Source organism: Periplaneta americana, chromosome 11 (assembly GCF_040183065.1).
Source record: "Periplaneta americana isolate PAMFEO1 chromosome 11, P.americana_PAMFEO1_priV1, whole genome shotgun sequence".
Lineage (NCBI taxonomy): Eukaryota > Metazoa > Arthropoda > Insecta > Blattodea > Blattidae > Periplaneta > Periplaneta americana.
Window position 1 is genome coordinate 171,294,503 of NC_091127.1, and position 24,334 is coordinate 171,318,836.

Sequence of the window (24,334 nt, forward strand, 5' to 3'; positions counted from 1 at the left end):
TCTGCTCCAACGCCACTTTATGTACTAGCAATAGTCTTTCTCGAAATTGAAAACCATTAAAAGTACGATAATTGAAAAATTACTATTGAAACATATCAACGTAAATCATTTTTTTTTTCAGCAACGGCCGGAATATTCAATGGCTAAGGCCAGGTTTCATAAATACAGTTAATCTAAAGATTATGTTAAACCTAAGTTAAACCTAACCATGAGTTTAACTCAACGTACTACAGTGTCTCGGTTAAGTTAAACCGTAGTGGAATACGATTGGTATTACTGCTAGGAAAGAAAAAAAGAACATCGCAACTGTTTAATTATATTATTGATTTAAAATCGCCGACGCTCGTGGAGAATCTTCATTAAGAAACATCTTTGTTCTTCGATATCAGAGAGAGTATCATAAAAAAACCTAAAGAGGGTCAATACCGCGTACTTCAGTATGCTTGTCAGACTTATGCCCACGTGCATCAACGTCGGTTAGTGTAACCATCGGTTAAAATTGTGACCTAATCCCCGATTAAGCATTTTTACGGTGGATCGACCTCGGTTACGGCTTAAATAGGAAGTTAACCACAGTAATCTCTAACCGGCCAAATATGAGCGGTTAAAGGAGATAACCAGCGATTAGCAGAGCAAGTAAAGCAAAATGGCGGCCAGAACCACAGGTGATTATTTCGAAGACGATTATTATTGTGCAGTACTTGAATTACTTGGATAGAGAGTGAGGGTGATGGTTCTTTAGTGGAAAGAGAGAATTCTTGCGAGCAATTAGGTGACAGAAAATTTCAGGAGGGATTTCGTTTATCAAAATCTACAAATGGATCAATTGAAATAACACAAGAACAATCATATTTCTCCTACGGATCGGCTGCTTATATTACGATTCTATGTAACTATTATTTTCTGTATTTTAAGAGGGAATACTCGAATACCAGTATCTATTTCTCTATGTCACTGGCTGAACAAAGAGAGGTTATGGATGGATCTTAGGATAATGCAGAATTCCCTGGTGTAGTCCAAGATCGTACACACATTCCTACCAATTTTCTGCATCCTTTTCCTTTATGGATATTCCATCTTTTTTATATAATAGGCCTACATTTAAATCTAGTAATTAAGTCTATCGATACTCCAACCTAACATTGGGATATAATCATTTTTGGATTCAATTTTCCATTTTGTACGATTTTAACCTAAAAGTACTGAAAAACAAAGAAATGGAACTCACAAATATAACAGCGCCCAAAGGCAAACAAATGCAACGCGAAAATGTAGGATACGTTCATTTCGATGTAGAACATAGTGAGCGCAGTCGTTTTTAGACGTTGACTATTATCTTTGCAGCGGTATGGATGCTTTCCTTTAGTCATTTTGTAGAAACAATGTACCATCATAGACTTTACTCTGGTTAAATGAGGTGTCAGCTAGCCAAGTTTTAGTAATCGGTGATTATGAATGGTGCACATAAATTACATTTTAACCACGGCTACTGTTTAACCATCGTTTCGTAATCTATGATTACTGCGTTTTTAATCAATGTTGATGCACTTCGCCATTAATCTCAAATAGTTTCTTAACGCTGGCTACCAACGTTATACTCCCAAACACAATGAGACCAAACTAAACCTTGCATGACTATCCGAAACGTAACTCCATACAGAATCAACTAAGTAAGGAAGTAATAATATTAGTGTGCGTATTTTATGTGTTGTGTAGAATATTTATGAAACAGAATTCAGTCAAACAAAATTATTTTTTAGAATCTAGTAAAATTAGGTAATATTATTAGTGTGTTTATAAATCAGCCTCATAGTAAATCTCACCAGGAGACTGTCTGCCGCACATAGTATAATGCCCAATAGGTTTACAATAGATTTACGAACACCTCCGAAATCTTCCATCGTTTTCAGTATGTCTACTACCAGAGGAGAAATAGCGCGGCGCAACTAGTAACTGATGCAGAGATTCAACAGAATGTTTTCAAAAATAAAAAAAAAGAAATCATTTATCTTTTCAAATAATCTTTTAATTCAAACCCTAAAACATATATTTTTGCACTTTCTAATTTTTCTGTTGTATGTTGTATCCGAGTTTCAATTTTCGAAACAAGGTTAGGACTATAAGCCTAATTCTGAAGGTTAGGATTGTCTGCTTCGAAAACCTCAATCTATTTTAAAATTTATGTTCATTTATGTATATTTAAAGTGGTTCACTCTATTTCAAAAAATTCTTGGCCGCCGTGGTCGATCAGTAATATTGATCACTCAAATATTATCACTCATAAGTTCTTGGAAAACATCTGCAATACCCATGTGTATTGCGGGAACCGCCATCTTGCACTGTTGAGCCTTGAACTGCAGTTTAAACGGCAGAGAACTGCCGATCAAGTTAAACTCAAGATTAACTGGTAGTTTAGGTTTGTAATACGAAGCAGAACGAAAAACTTCAGTTCAAACTGAACGCAAGGTTTAAACGGCGTTTATAATACCGGCCCTAAGAAGTATAGATTAAACTTCGGCTGAGGATTCGGATCTGGGTAGAGAAAGTCAGTCCGTTGTCCATGCGAAATGTGAAAGCGTAGCGTTGTACTAACCCTATGTCAAGTACCTAAGTACCACCACGTTCCTGCCTAAAACAGTGGTTGATCTCGTAGAAATCCATACTTTAACAAATTAATTAAGGGTACTGGTAGAGCTGCTAACAATATTTTCGCGTATAAATATGAATATATATTTTTTCCCTCTATTTCTATCAAACACAAACTAATGTCCGTTGTACCGTCTGATAAATAAATGTTGGCGAGTTGTGAGCTGGCCGCAGGAACAAATTATCTTTCACTGTTTTATAGTCCGGGTCAGCTTACTTCATACCCTAAGGGTGAAGCCTAACCATCCCCCCCCCCATTACTACATTTGCTAGTGGATTGTGGTGATTTTCCAGTTTGCAGGTTGAATTTTCTTTTGCCAACTTCGTTCCGAATTTCGACACTGACGAATACTACAAATGGTAGTGATTTTGTAACTGGTATGTTGGCAGCTGAGACAAGTATCTATAATATTTGTCGGTACTGGAGTTCCATGAAATTAAAATTGTGCTAGATTTCTGAGCCAGTTACTAGAAGCTACAGAAATTTGAACTTACTAATAATTAACTAATATCAGTATTAATATTAATACATAATAGTTATTTTATGTATTGCATTATGATTATAATTCAAGACTATATAGTCAGGTAAATTTTCGGAGTTAGTACTAATAATTTCATGTCGTCAAACAAAATACATTTTTAGGTTAGGTCTTATGAGTCAATTGTTTAGTCAAACCAATGCATTTCGTATTGCTAGGCAAAATACTTGACATGTTGATCCCTTTCTCGTATAGTTTGCCTACGAAAATATGTTACAAATTATTGAGTTATTTAGAATAACCTTCCAACATAAAGTACGGTAAGTAAATAAGTCATTTAGTACGTAGGATCGTGTGATATCTGGTAACAGTTGGCAGCACTGACAAGACGGCAATATTTGCTGTTTAGGAACTGTTCTTACGTGAGCCTCACTATAATACTGGAATGAGACAAAAAAAAAAAGAGTAATAAAAGAAAAAATATTCAAACCAACAACACACTTTTATAAAGAGTAATGTGCGTTTGCATCAAGCAGACAAATTTATTCTTCTAATGAATCGACAATTAGTCGATCAAAGTCCATTAAAGCCCATTAAGGCCCATTCACAATGAAAATTAAACATAACGTAAGCGTTAACTTAAGAATGTAACGTTAACGGTAAAATCACATCATTCACGATGGGAACATAAACATAACAGCTAAGATACTTGGTAACCATGGAAACATAACAACGACGTCATTTCCCCATATTCTGTCGTATACTTCAGCGCTCCACGATTGTGTACTGTTTACAAATCACGTAAGCATAAGCATGAAAGTTTGGAGTTCCCAAACGTTCATGTTAACGTCTAACGGCAATATTAATGTCAGTGTTTATGTGAATCATTGTGAATGATCCCATTTGGTAGCCTGGCCGCAAACTTCTGTGTTTATGTTACGGTTATGTTTAATTTTCATTGTGAATGGTCCTTTACTGTTTCACTTATCATTTGAATCTTTGGGTTTGACTGAAACTTGCAATTCTGTGTTTTCGATTTCTATAACGACTCTAAATTTTTACTACAACTAATGTATTATCTTTAATGTTTTTCTGTCACAAACATAGACTTCATATATGTTTCACTGCACATGGCTATTTAGGAGTATATTTATAGGTCAGGCGATTCCCCGAGAAATTGATTCTTTTACGACTACAGTTCGCAGTTGTGGGTTATTAAAAGCTAAACGGCCTTCCTAGCATTTAACATTTATTAGAGTAGAGGCCATCTGAACCGTAACAATAAAATTCATTCATTTCGTTACAGTTACACGCAGTTCATCTAATTCAAAATACATTCGATTTCAGAGAAATAAATATCAAGAGCATCTTCTATTTAGTTCAGTTAATTCTGGAACCTTTGCAATTTTCAGTGCCCGTTACAGAAACGTCTTGACAAATTTGTGCTGCGATGGTGAAACAAAGCGTGGCGAGATGAATAAGACAATGGATCTTGAAAAAAGAAGTCTGCAAAGGGAACAGATAAAATACCCTCTGGAATACGCTCGACAGTGAAGATAACCTTATGTGCCATGGGAAGAGAGATGAGCGATGAGGCATTTTTTACGAGCCTTGTGATGTAATTTGTTACTCGAGACTAAAGGGTGCAATGTTCAAGAGTGGGAAAACGGTGTGAAGCCATTCCCCGCGAAATCTCGAACACGTACTTCTGATTACAGTAAGTTATAAAATACTTACTTACTTACAATGACTTTTAAGGAACCCGGAGGTTCATTGCCGTCCTCACATAAACCCGCCACTGGTCCCTATCCTGAGCAAGATTAATCCAGTCTCTACCAACATATCCCACCTCCCTCAAATCCATTTTAATATTATCTTCCCATCTATGTCTCGGCCTCCCCAAGGTCTTTTTCCCTCCGGCCTCCCAACTAACATTCTATATGCATTTCTGGATTCGCCCATACGTGAGTTATAAAATACTTATACATATTAATGGAAATATTGTCACTGGAGACTACAAACAAGATACTACGAGACGTGTTATCAGATACCTATGTTCCGAAACGTTATTGGCCAATATTGCAAATTCATCCTACAAGTTGAATAGTTGAGCTAACCCAATGGTGGGCATTCCTGCGGCATTGCCGCAGTGACGTCAGACCTCAGCGAATCATCAAACTTATATCCTACCTCCCCCTTACCCCCACTCCATGAAAATACTGCGCGTGTACGTGGCTGATTATACTGGACTGCTGTACTTCGGAGCTTCATTAATAATACAATGTCTTTCGTAGAATCATATGAATCGAGAAGATATCACACTTACAAGGAAGGCGGTTCTTTCTTTTCTCATGTTTAGATTAGTTACAAATATTCAGTATGCGAACTTAAATATGTACATTCTTAAAATAGATCACCTGTTATACGAGTTCAAATAACACAGATTCAGTGATTTTAAAAGGATGGAGAAAGATTTCAATATTTTTGCCACTCCTTTTCATGTTTAAATTGAAAATGTTGTCCCAGAATTGCAGTTAGAGGTACTGGATTTGCAGAATGATACCTTCTTGAAAGCAGAATATGAAGGTCTATTGGGGGCTAAAATTTTTTAAAAGATGTCCAGTACTGCATATCCACTGCTTAGACATCTTGCTTCAAAAATAATGAGTACCGTCATTTCCCATAACTATGGTCCTGGAACATAATTACTGTCCACGATACAACTATTCAAATTTGGTACTCCATAACGTAGTACCTCGTTTATCTATATTCTTGCTGTACTGTAGTTCGAATTCAAGTCACTGCAGCTATCTACGAACGGTCTATGTTACTTCTACAATGTTCTTTGATTGGTTGTACCGTGGACCATAGTTGTGTTCCAGGACCATAGTTATGGGAAATGACGGTATGTATTCATGAACCTACCAATGCGAACAGCTGTTTTCTAAAATGAAATTTATAAAGTCCAGCCACAGATCCCGCTTAAGCGATGCTCATCTCCTTGCGCAACTGAAAATAGCATGCACAGATATAAATCCCAATTTCGAAGAAATTGCTTTGAAAAATGATTAATTAAATATCACGTGAATGAACTATTCTAACTACATATGGTAGGTAGGAGTGTAGTGGCGCAACTGTCTGTAAATCCGTCACTGCACTGCAGAGTGCAACCCCTCCCACAGTATGTAGTTGCCATTTAAATCCTGTCTTGTGGGTTGCGTTCATTTTGCCCACCACTGAGCTAAACACACGATATCTCCGTTCTGGTTGGATGATCGTTTATTTCTGGTGAGGCATGACGCCAGCAGCCGGCCTTGCGCCTTCATGGGCTTTCGCGCCAAGGATTTAATTTATCATTCCTGAAATACCTGTGTGAAACAATCCCTTCATTGCGTTATCGTAAATACCACTTCGAACGCTTTAAAACGGCTTTTGAATATTTAAGCACACATGTGGTACAAATTTTTACACGTGGAGGCTGTGAGAGATAAAACTCATTCTTACTACGGATTTCCATAATTTCTGCTTCGTATTCCCTTTTATTATGTCTAATCCTCTCCTGTTCTGAGGCTAGAATAGTCTGTAATGGAGTTGCCCATTTCAGTAATAGTGTAAGAATCGATACTTTATGGTCTGTTAAATTGCTCTCAAATTGTCCATTTACGAAATTATTGCACCACTGAGAATATTACCATTTTCGATACAGTCGTTTCAGCACAATGTCTTTCAAGTCTGCTGAGGACGATAGGGAGACTAAAAAATAGTAATATCTAACAAAAGCAGCATTAATTCAAGTCGGACCCAAATACGCAGTGTTACCGCAATAAAATTAAAAGTCCTTGTTTGTTGGGATGACTTCAGTTCCGCAAAATATCCATTTTTCAAACGTAAATACCATATATGTTGACTTAGAAAGTACGAGTATGCCGTACTGCTTGCTGTTGAAAGACTGAAGTGTGGAGAAATGAAGATATAACGAAATTATGATGAGGAAAACAGATTTCATTCCATGATATGTTAATCAAATAACGTTTGTGAGAATAAGTTTAGTATTTTTTTTATTTTATTGGGTTATTTTACGACGCTCTATCAACATCTAGGTTATTTAGCGTCTGAATGATATGAAGGTGATAATGCCGGTGAAATGAGTCCGGAGTCCAGCACCGAAAGTTACCCAGCATTTGCTCGTATTGGGTTAAGGGAAAACCCCGGAAAAAACCTCAACCAGGTAACTTGCCCCGACCGGGATTCGAACCCCGGCCACCTGGTTTCGCGGCCAGACGCGCTGACCGTTACTCCACAGGTGTGGACTAAGTTTAGTAAATTCCTCCCGATCCTACATTATTATTTGATTCATACATACATAGATACATACATACATAGATACATACATAGATACATACATATATAGATACATACATACATAGATACATACATACATACATACATAGATACATAGATATATAAATACATACATACATAGATACATACATACATAGATACATACATAGATACATAAATACATAAATACATACATACATAGGTACATACATAGATACATACATACATAGATACATAGATACATACATACATAGATACATACATACATAGATACATAAATACATACATACATAGATACATAAATACATACATACATACATACATAGATACATAAATACATACATACATAGATACATACATACATAGATACATACATACAAACATAGATACATACATACATACATAGATACATACATACATAGATACACAGATACATAAATACATACATACATACATACAGAGTGAACTGTAAATAGTGTCATTAATTTCAAGGGGTTATTCTTTGAGATATATTTTTAAAAATTCTAATCCAATTTTGCTTGTTTTTGCTTCCTTTTCGAGATAAAAATTGTCTTGTACGAAACTTTTCACAGCACGTTTTGCGAAAGCCATTGACTTAATTCCCAATATGCTCAGTCAATTTAAGAGGACAGTGCATTATGATAATTATAATTTATTATAATAAATGATTGAAAGAATTTTAGTTTTGTTCTTGAAATGTGCAGAAATTTGATCCGAGCAAATGTAACTTTTCGTTCTGCAAAGAAATTTTAAAATGTTACATAAATAGTTATATTCCTCTTCAGACTTGAATGTATACAAAATTTCCCATGAACAAGTTACAGGTAGTCCAGTGTTAGAGCTGCTACCTGAAGTCTTCTGGATAGGCTGAAATGAAGACATCTTGGAGGAACTACAACTTGATCCCATTGTCCAATACATCAACCATTATAGGCTTCAGTGGAAAGAACATGTTGATAGGATGAACCTTGCTAGACGGCCAAAACAAATTACGTTGTATGTTCCAAAGTGAGTTATTTGATTTGTTGACGAACGATCGACCTAAATGAGAAATATTTCAGGGAAATAGCTAAGTCAATTTTGCTTTTATTTGATTTGTAACCTGTCACATTCGTAAAGTGTGTAGTATACTGTTTACTGAACCTAACAACCTTGCTTAAAATATGAAACTGAAAATTATCTATGAAACGTCGACGACGACCTCTTCCTGTTCTTCGTTTTCTGAAAGACCTAAAAATTGTCTTACAGCATTTACGTCTATAACTCTGCACCCTAATTACAATAGTGAAATGAATACGTATTACAAAAGAAATGATAACTTTCTTCTTCTTCTTCTTTTGTATAGGCACATGGCCTGTTTGTCTTCACACAGGAGACGATTCAGTAGAAGATGACATCAGTCCTTCCTTCCACCGTTTTTTCTCTCTTTTGCCACTGGGAATATCTCGTGCTATTTTAATAAGTCTTGAGTTATCTGCTCTGTCTATGTGCGCATTCCATTTTTTCTTTCTCATATTTATGAACTTTTTAACGTCCATTATATTGCACTGTTGCCTCACATTTCTTACTCTATCAAGTCTAGTTTTACCAACTATGGCTCGTAGAGTATTCATTTCTGCTGTACGCATGAGTTGTTCAGTCTTCTTTGTCTCTGCACGGGTTTCTGTACTATACGTCATCACTGGTCTTATTGTGGTTTTAAAGATTTTCATTTTAATTTCGATATTGAGATATTTATTCTTCCATATTACATCCCTTAGGCAACCCGACAGTCTGGAGGCTTTGGAGACTTGATCTCTTACTTCATTTATTACATCCCGATGACTTGTTATATTAACCCCTAAATATTTGAAACTCATGACCTGTTCTATAATTTTACTTGATAACTTGTGTATATTAATTAATTACATCCTCTTTAAATCACCAATCTCAGCGATCAAGTTCACGGCAATCATAATTTGTTCCATGCAGTTCTAGATACTGAAACAGGATATGCCAATAAGTTTCTACTTCCTACTCGCATCTCTCAGGCCTAGGATCATAGCCCATAACCACGAAAAGACTGATTGAAATTAGGCCGTCGGTCCTCAATGAGGAGTAGCCTGTCCAGTAGACGTTGCTTCAAAAGATTTTCTTTCAGCACATTCGGAAAGACTGACAAAGCTTTCACGTCCAGACACGTTACTATAGGCATCCAACAATCAAAACTCAGTGCGTAGAAACCAGTGGGCGTGACTGTCTCGCGCAGATGACGTATGCTCCCTTTCCCAGCATGCTCCCCGTCTCCAATCACACCACCAGCACTATGCGCATGCGCACGCGCACGTATTATCTTCCTGTGCCGAACTGAACACGTGTTATTGCTACGGAGTCAGGGAGTCCATAGCGTTTTATATTAAATATTAATTTAATTTAATTTAATTTAAGTATTTAAAATTTAAATATGAGGACAGTTCCAGTGAAGATAGATACCGATTGTAACTTAGAAAGAGACGATGTTGACACCTTGTAATGTTATATTCACTTAATTGGTTATTGTTACAGCTGCTCTTTGAGTGCACATGTCCGCAACCGTAGCAGGGGGTAAGAGGGGTATAGTATGCACGGCGCGAGGAGACTGACAATAAAACGTTCTGATGGGTGCAGATAAAAAAGTTAAATTTTTTTCTTCCACCATGTTAATACAGACGTGGACAAATTATTAGCAAAATTGAAGATTTTTATTATATATTTTTACAAAATATGATTCTTCAATTTAGACTACAGTTGACATTTTTGTGTATTTTCAAATAATTAGCCAAATTGGAGATTTGTATTGTATATTTTTCAAAATTTAACTCTCTAATTTGGACTACATTTGATATTTTTGCATATTTACAAATTATTAGCAAAACTGAAGGTTTTTATTGTATATTTTTACAAAATTCGATTCTTCAATTTGGACTACAGTTGACATTTTGGATATTTCCAAATTATTAGCAAAACTGAAGATTTTTGTTTTATATTTTTACAAAATTTGGCTCGTCAATCCAGTTGACATTTTTGCTAATTTATAAATTATTAGCTAAATTGAAGATTTTTATTATATATTTTTACAAAACTTGACTCTTCAATTTAAACTACAGTTGACATTTTTGCATATTTCTGTCTACTGTAATGATGGAAATATGCAAAATTGTCAACTGTAGTCTAAATTGAAAAGTCAAATTTTGTAAACGGAATTATCATAAAAATCGTCAATTTTGTTAATAATTTGTCCACGTCTGTAATGTCAAAAGAAGTGCTTATACAAATTTTGGCCACTCGACAGCAATTACAAGGTCGTCCAGAAAGTGATTTTCCCTGGGGACGTTTATATAAAAGAGCACAATTGCATGGAAATATTTATTGAAACAGATACAGCAATTGTTGCGGTATTTGTCAACATATTCCCCACTGGATGTTATGGTTTATTTAACGATGCTCGCAACTGCAGAGATTATATCAGCGTCGCCGGATGTGCCGGAATTTTGTCCCGCAGGAGTTCTTTTACATGCCAGTAAATCTACCGACATGAGCCTGTCGCATTTAAGCACACTTAAATGCCATCGACCTGGCCCGGGATCGAACCCGCAACCTTGGGCATAGAAGGCCAGCGCTATACCAACTCGCCAACCAGATCGACTCCCCACTGGAATTGAGATATTTGTCATACCATGGAATCAATTTTTGTGTCGTAGAAGTCAGCCGCCTCAGATCGGAACCAGCGTTTGACTACGTCTGCACCTCTCTCTGTCGATCCCATTATATGAGAAATGTTTCAATTCCGATGGAAAATGTGTTGAAAAAAAAGCTCAACAATTGCTGTGTCCGTTCCAATAAATTTGTCCGATGAAATTGTGTTTTTTTTTTCCTGTTAGCGGCCCCTGGCGAACTTATTTTTTACGACCCTCGTAATTGCGGTCGAGTGGCCAAAATTTGTATAAGCACTTCTTTTGACATTATTAACATGGTGGAAGAAAAAAATTTAACTTTTTTATCTGCCCCCATCAGAACGTTTTCTTATGAGCTGAGTTTTGTTTGTAGGATACCTATAGCATAATGCAGAAACAAGAATGTTTCAGAATTCGAGAGAATTACTTCAAGTAGCTCGTGAATGAGAAGTGAACCTTGTAATCAGTTCATAAGAAGTGTTGGATCTGACTGTGAAGAATAGAATTTCACTTCAAATCGATATAACGGCACAGATAGCAAGGCTTTCTGTCCGTATCCATTCATCAATCAGCATTTTCAGATTGAGATTGCAAGACGTCAGAACATGCACTAACCTTCTCGTCGAGTGCCTTGTGGTGTTCGAACAGGCTCTTCAGGGCCTTGAGTACCTCGACCTCGCTGGAGACGCCGGACTGTGCGGCCGCTTGTCGTTTGACGACCGTCATTCTTAGCGACCGCTCGTGCCTGGACACGAGGCACTCCAGGTGTTCCAGTAGGAGCTGCAACAAAGTACAATGCCAACATGTAGTGACTGCATGCTAAAGTAATCATACTACTGCGATACCTTTACAGTTTAAAGCTGAAAGTTAACAGAGTCTAAAATCTTTTAAGTACACACTACTGTTTTAATGAACAGAACTAGACTCTTGCGGAAGTTTCTAAGTAATCTTAAATGACCAAGTTGTTATTTTTTTTCTCCTCTCTCTTCTTCTTTTTTTTTTTTTTTCTCTTTTCTTTTTTTTTATTACGGTATCTTGATATATTTCTTAATCATTTGTGTTTGTATGCCATTTAGTACGAATTTGCTAGTCAACATTTTATGTCTTGTAACCCACATGTATTCTCCTATTAGTATATTAACTGTATAATATATCTCAAGTGAACTAATCGTCGTATTTATCTCGGGCATTTTAGGTCTTATAAATTGTGTGTTTGTGTGTGTGAGTGTGTATATTCCCCTTTATGTTATGTAACTGATTTTGATTATGTGTAATTTCTACTTTATTTTATATATTACATAACCGATCTTGACTATTTGTAATTTTATATTATGTAACTGATCTTTTCTATTGTAATTTTCTACTATATTTTATGTAATTTCTAAGGTATTTTCTTTTGTGTTGTTTTGTAATCAAATTTTGTATTTCATTTATATTATTGAAACCTGGTTGAGTGGAAGAGAAGGCCTCATGGCCTTAACTCTGCCAGGCAAACTACTGCTGCTGCTGCTGCTGCTACTACTACTACTACCATCACTACCACTACCACTACCACCACCACCACCACTACCACTTCTACCACTACTACCACCACCACTACTACCACCACCACTACTACCACCACCACTACTACCACTACCACTACTACCACCACCACTACCACCACTACCACTACCACCACCACCACTACTAATATAAAATCACACAGAATGTTTCAAAGGAAACAGTTATTTTTATTTATTTATTTATTTATTTATTTAATACTTTACACTTGAGCTACATTAGGCATTGCAGCCCGAAAGAGCAGAAGCTCGTGCTCGGGCGCAGTTCAGATCAGTTATACAAAATATATCACAAAATTAAGAGAGTTCATTGAGCACAATAACATTATTAAATGGTAAAATAATACAGCATGTAATAATAGGGTCTATATACAAATAGAAAATACAAAAGTACATAAATATTAGAGTATCAATTTTTAACTCAATTAGCTTAAACAATTAAATAATTAATCTGATTTGTTTCTTAAATCTATGTGGGTTAAGTGTACTTAGCTCAGGATAAGCTCTAATTAATTCATTATATATTTTGGGTCCAAAACTTCTGCTGTGTTTTAATCCAGCAGTTGTGTGGCATTTAGTATTTAGAAAGAAACTGTAGTTTTGTCTCATATGGTATTCGTGAGGATCAAATTTAAATTTATTGTGGTTTTTATGGAAGTAAATCAGCAATGTTTGTTTATAAATTTGTTCTAGATTTGATAATTTCATAATACAGGGTGATCCGTTTGGGTATGTATAAAATAAAAACACTGTTAAACATTTACTACTGAACTTTATTTGTTGAAACATTGTGTATACAGCATTGAAAGATCGGAGATTTATCAGAACTCTACATGACGCCCATTGCGCACCCTGCACAACTCATAACGGTGATGCAATTCAGCTCACACCCGTTTTAGTATCAGAAAGGGTGATTTGTTGGATAGGTTGAGTAATTTTTACCTTTAGATCATCTATGTTCCTGGGTTTCTGTGAATAATAAAACTCCACACGAAAAGTCAGGAGGGGTTAGATCTGGGGAGTTTGGGGGCCAAGCAATTGGTCCATCACGACAACACCACATACGATTGAAAGCTTTAGCAAATGACGAACCTCCCATGCCCAGTGGTGGTGGACCAGTTTGCTGGAATACAATGTTCATATTATTGTCTTCCTCAAGTTGTGCCAACAGAAGCAACTGCAATACATCCAAGTAAGATCCATAGCGTATTGTCTTTTCTGCAAAGATGAATGGTCCATACACTTTATTGCGGCTCACTTCACACCATACGTTAACTTTTGGACTTAACCTTTAAAGCTCGCAGGAGATATGTGGATTTTCAATCAAGAAAGAACTTCAGAAAGGTCTTATGAAAATGTGTGTTTACTTACTAAGAGAAAAGACAAGTTAACTATGGTAGACGGAAGAGACTGCTTCTCGTACAGGGTTTCGCCCTTGGTACGTAGAACCAAGGACCCGGGTTCGAACCCCGGCGCCGGAGCGAGCCTTTCTTCTCAAAGATTAATTGTAAATATTAATTACAATATTAATTTTCGATGAAAGATGGGAGAAATAAAAATTCAAACCGTTTATTTTAAATTTGGTTGTTTCAGAAGGAGGGATGTTTTATGCACGTAATTATACTTTCCGCCACTTGGTGCACTGCTAAATGCGTGAAGTAGGCCTATTTAGTTATTCCTTTCACCACTTGTTGTGCTGCAATCTGCATGGAGTATTTAGTTATCCCGGGAAAAAAACTGATAACAGCAAAATCGTTTTCTACCTTAGCGCCTCTAGCTCTTGAAACGGGAAAGTCAATAACTTTCGCATACTACAGTACGATTATTTAGTCCTGACAGTCGCCGGCAATGTGCGCCTGGGTCAGGCGAGTCCATTTAGTTACTCCAAGGGATGTTCAGGTTACTCTGTTGCCTGCAGTCAGAGCGATCGGATGTCACGCATGAGGTATTTGTGTTTCCAGTACAGTTAAGCTGTACTGCATTCCTTTACTGACCGCTTGCCCTTATCTCTACTCTCCCCACTACTCCTACTACTTCCCCTGTTTCGCGTCGCTGAGCTGTCAGGACTAAATAATCGGTCTGTACAGTGGAACGCCACAAATAGACACAGCAATGGTCCGTGTGCGAGACGAGGTACGAACTCTGTCTTTCTACGGAGTACTGCGGACATTGGTAAACATAAGGGCTGTACAATGTTTTTATGGCGTGTGGACCGAAACATAAAGAATTAACGTATATAATTTTAAATAATATATTGCAGTATATGCAAAATATATAACAAAACTAATTCGTGATTAAGTATAATAGGCCTATATACGTGATACATCTGAAACAAAAAACAAACTTCTGGAGGAAAAACTCTCTAAATATATCTACATACGGGGCTTTCATTTCACAACTTCCCACTCTAAATAACTAGTTAATTAATTGAATTCAATTAAAAAAAAAAACATGTAAATTTAAATATCAAGGGGGAAGTCTTAAACCAGGCTTAATTGCATTTTAGATTTCACCTTCCACTCCCACTTTGAAATTTCAAATGGCACCCCTATATTTTTATACTTGAATATGAAAGAGCATTCAATTGTTTATACACCACATTCGTTTGTTTTCGCATCTTTTCTTTTCTATCGTCGCCTGGCAACCTGCATTTTTGTTATTGCTGATTAGAGCTGAAGAGAATAAAGCTACAAAAACTTATTGAACATTTCATGTAATACACTGGTCAAAAAAGTTAAGCATAATTAGGCATATAACTGTTTTTATTAATTAAAATAAAATAGATAAATTATAATTGGGTTTCTTGGTTCCACAGAATAAACTTAAAAGTAGAAATACACTATTTGTTAACAATGGACTCAATATGAAATGAAAAAGTTGCATTGTTTGGAAACAACGGAAAAGATAAGGGAAGTTGAAATTCGTACATCATCAAAGAAAAGGAGATAGTGCTTTCAGTGCCCTGTTTAATAACGTGTTGTTCCTCCACGAACCCTGAGGCACTCTTGTATGCGACGGGGCATACTCAGTACCAACGCATCTAAGCTCTCCTGAGGCAAATTGTCCCATTCTTCCAAGGCAGCATTCCTGAGTTCTTGAATCGTTAATGGGTGATGTGGACGATTGGAAATGGCTCTCCTGAGAAAGCTCCATGCATGCTCTATGCAGTTCATATCCGGTGAGCATGCTGACCAATCCATTCTTCGGATCCCATGTTCTACAAGATACCGCTGCCACTATGAGCACGATGAGGCCGAGCATTATCGTCCTGTAGAGTGAACCCTTCTCCTACAGTCTCTGCAAAACCACTTACTATGGGTTGGAGGATGTTGTTCTCATACACGGCAGCAGTCATGTTTCCCTCTATTGAAACCAGTGGTGTGCGGCGGCCAAACATGACACCTGCCCAAAACAAGATTGAACCACCAAACTGTTGGTGACGTTCCACGGTCATTGAGGGATGATTTCGTTCCCCTGTTCGTCTCCATACGCGAATAGAGTTGTTGTCAGGGTGTAGGCCCATTCTCACTTCGTCTGAGAATAAAGTTCTGGTCCATTGGTCTCGTGTCCAATTCTCATGTGCTCTAGCCCATCTTGCACGAGCACCCCTGTGATGTGGACGGAGTGCTGGAGTCTTGAGTGGTCTCCGAGCATACAACCCTATGTCATGAAGTCTAATGCGCACAGTTTGGCTACTTACAACAACACAGTGGCTTCGCGCAGGTCATGGCGCAGAGTTGTAGCTGAGGCTATAGGGTTCCTACGTGCAGATAACCTTACATACCGGTCCTGACCTGGTGTTGTTTTGCGTGGACGGCCTTCGCGAGGTCGATCTGCTATTGAATGGGTTTCCTGGACCTTTCTCCACAGTCTGGAGACAATACTCTGATTCACATGAAGGATGTTAGCAACATCAACTTGTCTCATGTTTTGTTCCATCAAAGTGATGATTTTGATGCGGTCTGCCATTGTAAGGGTGTTCCGAGCCATTGTACTGCACTATGAAGCAAAACGACACTGACTGAACTTTGCTCGAATTACAGACTTTGTTTACTCCACTATGAAACACTATGAAGCAAAACGACACTGATTGAACTTTGCTCGAATTACAGGCTTTGTTTACTGCACTATGAAACACTATGAAGCAAAACGACACTGACTGAACTTTGCTCGAATTACAGACTTTGTTTACTGCACTATGAAACACTATGAAGCAAAATGACACTGACTGAACTTTGCTCGAATTACAGGCTTTTCTTTACTAGCCGTGATTTGGACGTTACCTAGTGATGCAGACTAAAACAAATGAAAGAGTTTGAATTGGTAAACATAACACGTGCCACATAAAACCAAAAGAAACATAAATATCAGGTATTATTGGGTAAACTGAAAATATGGTTAACTTTTTTTGACCAGTGTAGTTGTGTTTGTGTATTAAATTATTTTAAAATGGTGTATACCCTTCAAGAGAGAACATAAATCATCCCTATTGATTAAATTTAGGAAATATACAAAATAAGCTGTGTTTTCATCCTACAATCAATTGATAATAACAAAGCTTCTTATAATCACTACGGACTGCCTGATATTTAGATGAATTTTGTTTTATCCTATGCACTGTTCTGATCGAAATGTCAAATTCTTGAGCGATGGCTCTGATTGATTCACCTTTTTTAAACCATTCCAATATTTGTAACTTCTGCTTCAACATAAGTACACATTTTCTGTTCCCTGCCTTGCTGCCAACGTGTACCAGTATCTGCACACTACTGCACTGGTTCAACTGGTTAGCCCTGTGAAGCACGGGACAGGATACGTTGTATCGTGAAGTATACGAGAGTGAGCGTCTATTTGTGGAGTTCCACTGTACTCTATCCATCCTTAAAGAGATCTTCACTAGTCGTCGTCTGCAGGCTGAAGGACCAAGAGTTCGGTGCAGTTAAACTTCACAGTCAAGGAGAAAAAGAAAAGAGTAAGTATGGTTTCTGAGAAAATTTCTTCCACTCAAGGCTCTCCCAGACCCTAGCAGGACCATTAGAGATCTGCGGAGTGAATTTCTTAATGGCAGTGGAAAGATTGTTAGTGCTCAGTTCGCAGCAGTGTTGAAGTCAATTCAGATCTGGAGATGTCTTGAAGTTCCTCAGTTAATGTCATGTCATTGACGACGTTTGCAGTTTGCAGAAGAGCTTGTCAATGGATAGCTGCGACCTGTACTCAATGTTATTCTCAGTGAAATGGAATTCATGCTGCCCGAGACATATTTTGATCGTGTCGAGGTGTGGCAAGATAAGGAGAACGAGATCTACTTCCGAACATGCAGACACAACTGATCAGTGACGATGTGGAGGAAATCCCATGACAAGACTGAAAGACAATCTGCTCGTTATCAAGGGGTCATTGACAGCAAGAGGGCTAGAGCCAAATGGTTCTGCAGTACCGTGTCCTACATATCTGGCTATAGGGCCAAATTTCGTGGTAATCCAAGATGGAAGACCTGCACACTCAGCTCTAATACTCTCTCGAAGATATTGACGTACTTCGCAGGCGCATACAAATAGTTTTCACACACTACAGCAGTTGAAAGTGGAATGTTAAACAACCATCCAGGATAACAGTATACTCATCATGAACATGCGATGATAATATGCCTATACAATTTTGTCATGCGTGCCAGAGGTGGCGATGTAGTGGAAAAAAAAATTTTCTTTGTTTTTCGTTTTGGTACTACTAGTCGAAATACAGTTTGGCTTTTATTACTGTTTCCATTTTAGCACATGAAAAATAAGGATAATTTGTTTTGGATTTATGAAATACATTGAAGATGATATGTTACAGTTGCATGAACACTAATGAGTACAATACGTTTATTGAAGATGTTAGACATGTTTCGGAGATGCTTCTTCATCTTCAATGACTAATTACAACGACGATGTGGTTCAGTTGTTCGAACCGTGTTCTTGCTTGGCTTAAAGGAGACTAACATATGTGTTTTATCATTAAATATGAAGAGTCCACTGCAAGAATGATGTATGTCACTTTCTTGTCGAAAATGAACCAAGACTGTCAATGCATAGCTTAAGACATAGAATGTACATACAGAGTTATATGGCATTAACACTGATAGTCATTGTCCAGTAATGATCGGAAAATCACAGTTAAGCTTTGAGCGCTAAGCATTTCAAACTTTCAATTGCTTTTCCTGCAAAATGTATTCCAAATGACATTCATCATTCTTGCAGTGGACTCTTCATATGTTTTGGATTTCTTTGTTTTTATGCAAGGGATTCTATATTTTTTCACTTCGGTATAATCTCTTTGAAAATTCATTTTCAGAAAAAAATACTTAGTAGAACAAACTTTTGAAAATATATTTCCTTTGTGGGCAGTACGAAAGAAGTTCCTTTCACGATGACTACCAAGACAGAATGATGTTAGAATTAACATTAATACAGCAGTATTCCACGTATCTACGTAATGCTATTAATATTTCAGAATGTTTTGCCACTTGTCTCGTTCCAGAAACAGCGCTAGTTTTTACAATGGTCCTGCTCAGTTCTACATTAGCGTCCATTTACGTTGGGCTCCATCACTCCCACGTACATGTCTGGAAAGCAGTCCTGTTCCGTCCAACAATGTTGCCTCCACTTTGCTGATCGCACCGCCAACATTATACGCGACAGAGGAAAAAGACAAGTCAAGAACTGCTGTTGGATTGTGCAGAGTGGCAGCAACTATAATTAGTGGTGGTATGCTCAGACGAAACTAGTGAGATTAAATTGATTGTATCTTATCTATGATACATCAATAAGAATCGGAACTTGTTTTCTCATAAAGTGAGAAAAATAAAAAGTAGAATTTGATGTGGACGTTTATAACTTAACAGGTCATAAGCCTAATTCACAATGAAAATTAAACATAACGTAAGCGTTAACTTAAAAGTGTAAACGTTACGGTAAAATAAAGAGCATTCACGATGGGAACATAAACATAACAGCAAAGATACTTGGTAACCATGGAAACATAACAACGACGCCATTTCCTCATATTCTGTCGTATACTTCAGCGCTCCACGATTGTGTTCTGTTTGCAAATCACGTAAGCATAAGCATGAAAGTTTGGAGTTTTCAAACTTTCATGTTAACGTCTTACGGCAATGTTTATGTCAGTGTTTATGTGAATCATTGTGAATGATCCCATTTGGTAACCTGAGCGCAAACTTCTGTGTTTATGTTACGGTTATGTGTAATTTTCATTGTGAATTTATTTGTTTTAGTAGGTTATTTTACGACGCTTTATCAACAGCTTTGGTTATTTAGCGTCTGAATGAGATGAAGGTGATAATGCCGGTGAAATGAGTCCGGGGTCCAACACCGAAAGTTACCCAGCATTTGCTCATATTGGGTTGAGGGAAAACCCCGGAAAAAACCTCAACCAGGTAACTTGTCCCGACCGGGAATCGAACCCGGGCCATCTGGTTTCGCTGCTAGACGTGCTAACCGTTACTCCACAGGCGTGGACTTCATTGTGAATGGGCCTTTAGTTTTTTAGTAATATTAATGAAAGAACATAATGAAACATCTGTCAGATATTGTCAGCTTGGCAGCAATTGTTGCAATTTTAATCAATTCAGAAACTCATAACAAATGTTCAAAATGTTCTCCTGTAGTAAACAAGTCTCCTTGGCAACACATAGCCATCTAGGATAAAACGGGTGCATCAGCAGACTTGTATCGATAACATCATTCGATTATCTATAGTCGCGACGCTGTTATTCCCGGCGTGACTCCTCCTCTTTGCTTACGTCTTGGGGAGTGAAGGCTCTATAAAGTCTAGGTAGATAATATCGTTCGCCGTTTTGTTCTTTCGTTGCCAAGCTACCATACGAGGAATCTATTTGCCACACCGTTAAACATTATCATGTCGTAGCTCCTATGATAATAAATCAAACGCACTGTAATTCAGCAAATAATTGAGCGGCAAATAACGTCTTCGTGTGCTTTCTGCGAACGCCGACGAAAGAGCCAAAATGGCGGGCGATTATATAAAGTATTTATCGAGCCTTAAGAAATGAATAACTTCTTCATCAGCGAATCACAAGACGCACACGTTTAAATGTAGTCGACCTGCAACGCGATTGGCTGCCGGAAATTAGAGCGACGGGACTATAGCAAAATGAATATTATTATCGGTTACAAACTTAAGGGGAGGCAGAGGTGAAATTTTCGAACAAAACTGAAGAAAAAATGAAAATTTGTTTTTTTCCATTTTTATTATCTCTATTTTGATATTCCCATGTTAGTTTTTGATTTTGTGCCCTTAAAAATACGAAATTAAAACCAAGATAACTGTATTACTATATTATTCCCATAATAAACCAATACTTATCGTTAATTATATACCTTCTCTGAGCATATAAATAAAAAGAAATATTGAAAATTTCTTACAATATGGTGCATGGAGCATTTTATATCAAACGATATAAAGTTTTATAACATTATTAATATTTACAGAACTATTGTACTTAGAAAGTTGAAACTTGGTATGTCCATTACTAATAACCAGACATCGGATTCTAGGGCAAATGCCTATTTTGTTTCTTTAGGAGAAAAGTAAAAATAATTATTAATATTTGTGTTTCATGGAAATTGAAAGGTATTCAAAGAGTTTTATAGCGCCCTAAAATGCCCTAAAACGGTTATTAGAGCCTAATTTGTTAATATTCGCCTAAAAATGCCTAACTCACTGTAAAGTTTCGCATTTTACTCTTACTTTTTATAATTTATACATGCATTCACTGCGAAATTTAAGGCATTTAAAAAGAGGAAAGTTTGCTTCACACCGGCCATGAAACCATTGATAAAGGAAACAAAATGTTTTGAATCTCACGACACTCGCAATAGATTTCACCGAATTTAACATGTTTGGAGGCATAAATGCCGACAAAGAACCAACCTTAGTTTTGAAGCAGGCAACAATCACATGTGCTGCTACCGATTCAGAGATATACTATACTATAAAAATGACTGTTTTCGGTCTGAAACCAATTAGCTGTACTGCCCTTCAGAGTGTCATAAAATCACAATTTTTGGAGAAAGAGTGTTTTTGAAATATTTATGAAAAGTCGTAAAACTGCGAATTAGTAGGGTAAACCGTTACAAAATATTTAAAAGAATGGCCCTCCTAGTGTTAACACTACCAGGAAATGCAACAATAAGTGGAACTTTGTATTTTTGTCCAATTGAATCTCAATAACAACGGTTCATTTGAATGCTCGTTAACAGTTGCTCTTTCCCTCACCTTATTTGTGTTGAGAAGTTTTGAGCGGTAGGAAGTTTTCCTGTGAAGTTTAACGCGATAATGCCGAAAAATATAAGTGCAAAATCTACATTGATCCGGCAATGGCTAACAGAATATTCAGAATTCACTTATGATGGAAAAATAATATTCTGCAAGATTTGTAGCAAACAGGTATGTAACAATAGTTGAAATATATAAATTCTATTAATTTTAATGAGTAGGCCTATAATATTTATACATTGACTGAGCTATCCTGAGGTATAATTCTTTTTAAGACCACTACACTTTAACCTTTTAAATTCCGATAGTTAAAGTATTTGCAGGTCATTAAAATTTTGATTGTTCGAACCCACTAACTTTGTGATAGAAATACGGCAATACAACAATTAGGATTTTATTTTAATTCAGTTTACTTTACATTTTTAGATTTCGCAAGAAAAGAAGTGCCACCTAAAGCAGCATGTGCAAGGAGCGGCTCATAAGGCTAAAGCTCAGCAGAAAAATCAACTGCAACAAACTTTACTAACACAGCCTACTTCATCCAATCTCAGCAGCAATTTCTATGCTGATTTAACCAGAGCGTTTGTTGCTGCTAACATTCCCTGGAATGCAATTGAAAATCCGGTTTTAAGACAGTTTTTACAAAAATACTGCAAACAAAATATCCCATCTGAGTCGACCCTAAGAAAAAATTACTTAGACAGAATATACAATGAAACTTTAGCTTCCATTCGGGAGGATATAGGTGATTCTTACATATGGGTCTCTGTGGATGAAACCTCAGATCCTATGAACAGGTATATAGCAAATATAGTAGTAGGAAAACTTAGTCCTGATGGACCTTCGATTCCACACCTCGTATGTGTTAAGGAACTTTCGAAAGTGAATAGCCAAGCCATTGCTTATTTTGTAAATAAAGGCCTACAGTCTTTATACTCAGGTAATATAGACGATTCTAAAGTTCTGTTGTTTTGTACTGATGCTGCCTCATACATGGTTGCTGCAGCTCCACTTCTTAAAACATTTTATCCTAACCTCACGCATGTAACCTGTCTAGCACATGGCCTTCACAGGGTTTCTGAAACAATCCGGAATGAATTTCCTCTTGTCAATTCGTTTATTTCTAACACAAAAAATGTTTTTGTAAAGCCCCATCCAGGATTTCAATATTCAGAGAGAACTTTCCAGATATCCCACTCCCACCTCAGCCGGTTGTTACACGATGGGGAACCTGGATTCAGTCAGTGGTGTATTATTCTAAGTATTTTAAAGAAGTGGTCACAGTTATTGATAAATTACCTGAAACTGATAGTGCAGCGTGTGTGAAAGCAGTGAAAGATTGTCTGAATGACTCACGAGTGAAAAACGATATTGCCTACATAACATCAAACTTTTCTTTCATACCTGCAAGCATTGAACAATTAGAACGTGAAAAACAATCTCTTTGTAGCCAAATAGCAATAGTAAAGGAAGCTCAAGTGAACATACATTCTGCTTTGGGCGAAACTGGGAAAAAAAGTTAAAAATAAGTGGGACAACGTATTAAATAAGAATGTAGGATTTTCATTGTTGGAAAAAGTATCAAGAGTGATATCGGGGGAAAGTGTAAATGTTCCAGTAAGTATTGATGTTTCTATTGTACCTAATTTAAAATTTGCGCCTCTCACATCAGTTTCGGTTGAAAGAAGTTTTTCTGCTTTCAAAATGATTCTCAGTGACAAAAGGCAAAGGTTAACTGTGGAGAATTTAGAAAAAATTCTGGTGGTGTACTGTGCAGATAATTATAATAAAGTCTGAGCATGGAACTGAATTTCAATAACTTAAAATGAGTAATCTTGATATAAATAATAATTATTTCATTAGTTTCAATATATTAAATTTGTGCAGCTCTGTTTATAAATATAATATAGTATTCTTTTTCAATGTTTAAACATACTTTTTTGTGCGTATTTTAGTGTATAACTAAAACTTTCAGTGAAAGAAATAAGTATGATACCTTGATGTGCCTAAAATGCCTATTTTCATTAAAATAGAGCCTAATTTTACAAATTTTGAGCTTATTTTAGGCGCCTAAAACTGCAATTTTTAGTGCCTAAAAATCCGATGTCTACTAATAACATACTTAGTATCCATGATCAATTTCAAACAAATCGTATAAATTTTGTGGATTTTGAAATATTCACCTCTGACTCCCCTTAAGTGAAGTTGTTGGATTGCACCTCGAAACGCGTTGAACGTAAACTTTCATTGTTATGAGTTTCTGAATTGATTAAAGTTGCAACACTTGCTACAAAGC

The 24,334-nt window shown here is 36.7% G+C and overlaps 1 protein-coding gene across 1 annotated transcript in view; it reads right to left on the reverse strand.

The window, feature by feature from the left end:
• Positions 1-24,334, reverse strand: part of Liprin-alpha (PTPRF interacting protein alpha) — a 258,468-nt gene that overhangs the window by 209,431 nt on the left and 24,703 nt on the right. The window contains exon 3 of the mRNA XM_069838691.1: positions 11,795-11,959. Within this exon, the coding sequence (XP_069694792.1) occupies positions 11,795-11,959 (165 nt within the window). The remainder of the gene's footprint in view (positions 1-11,794; positions 11,960-24,334) is intronic.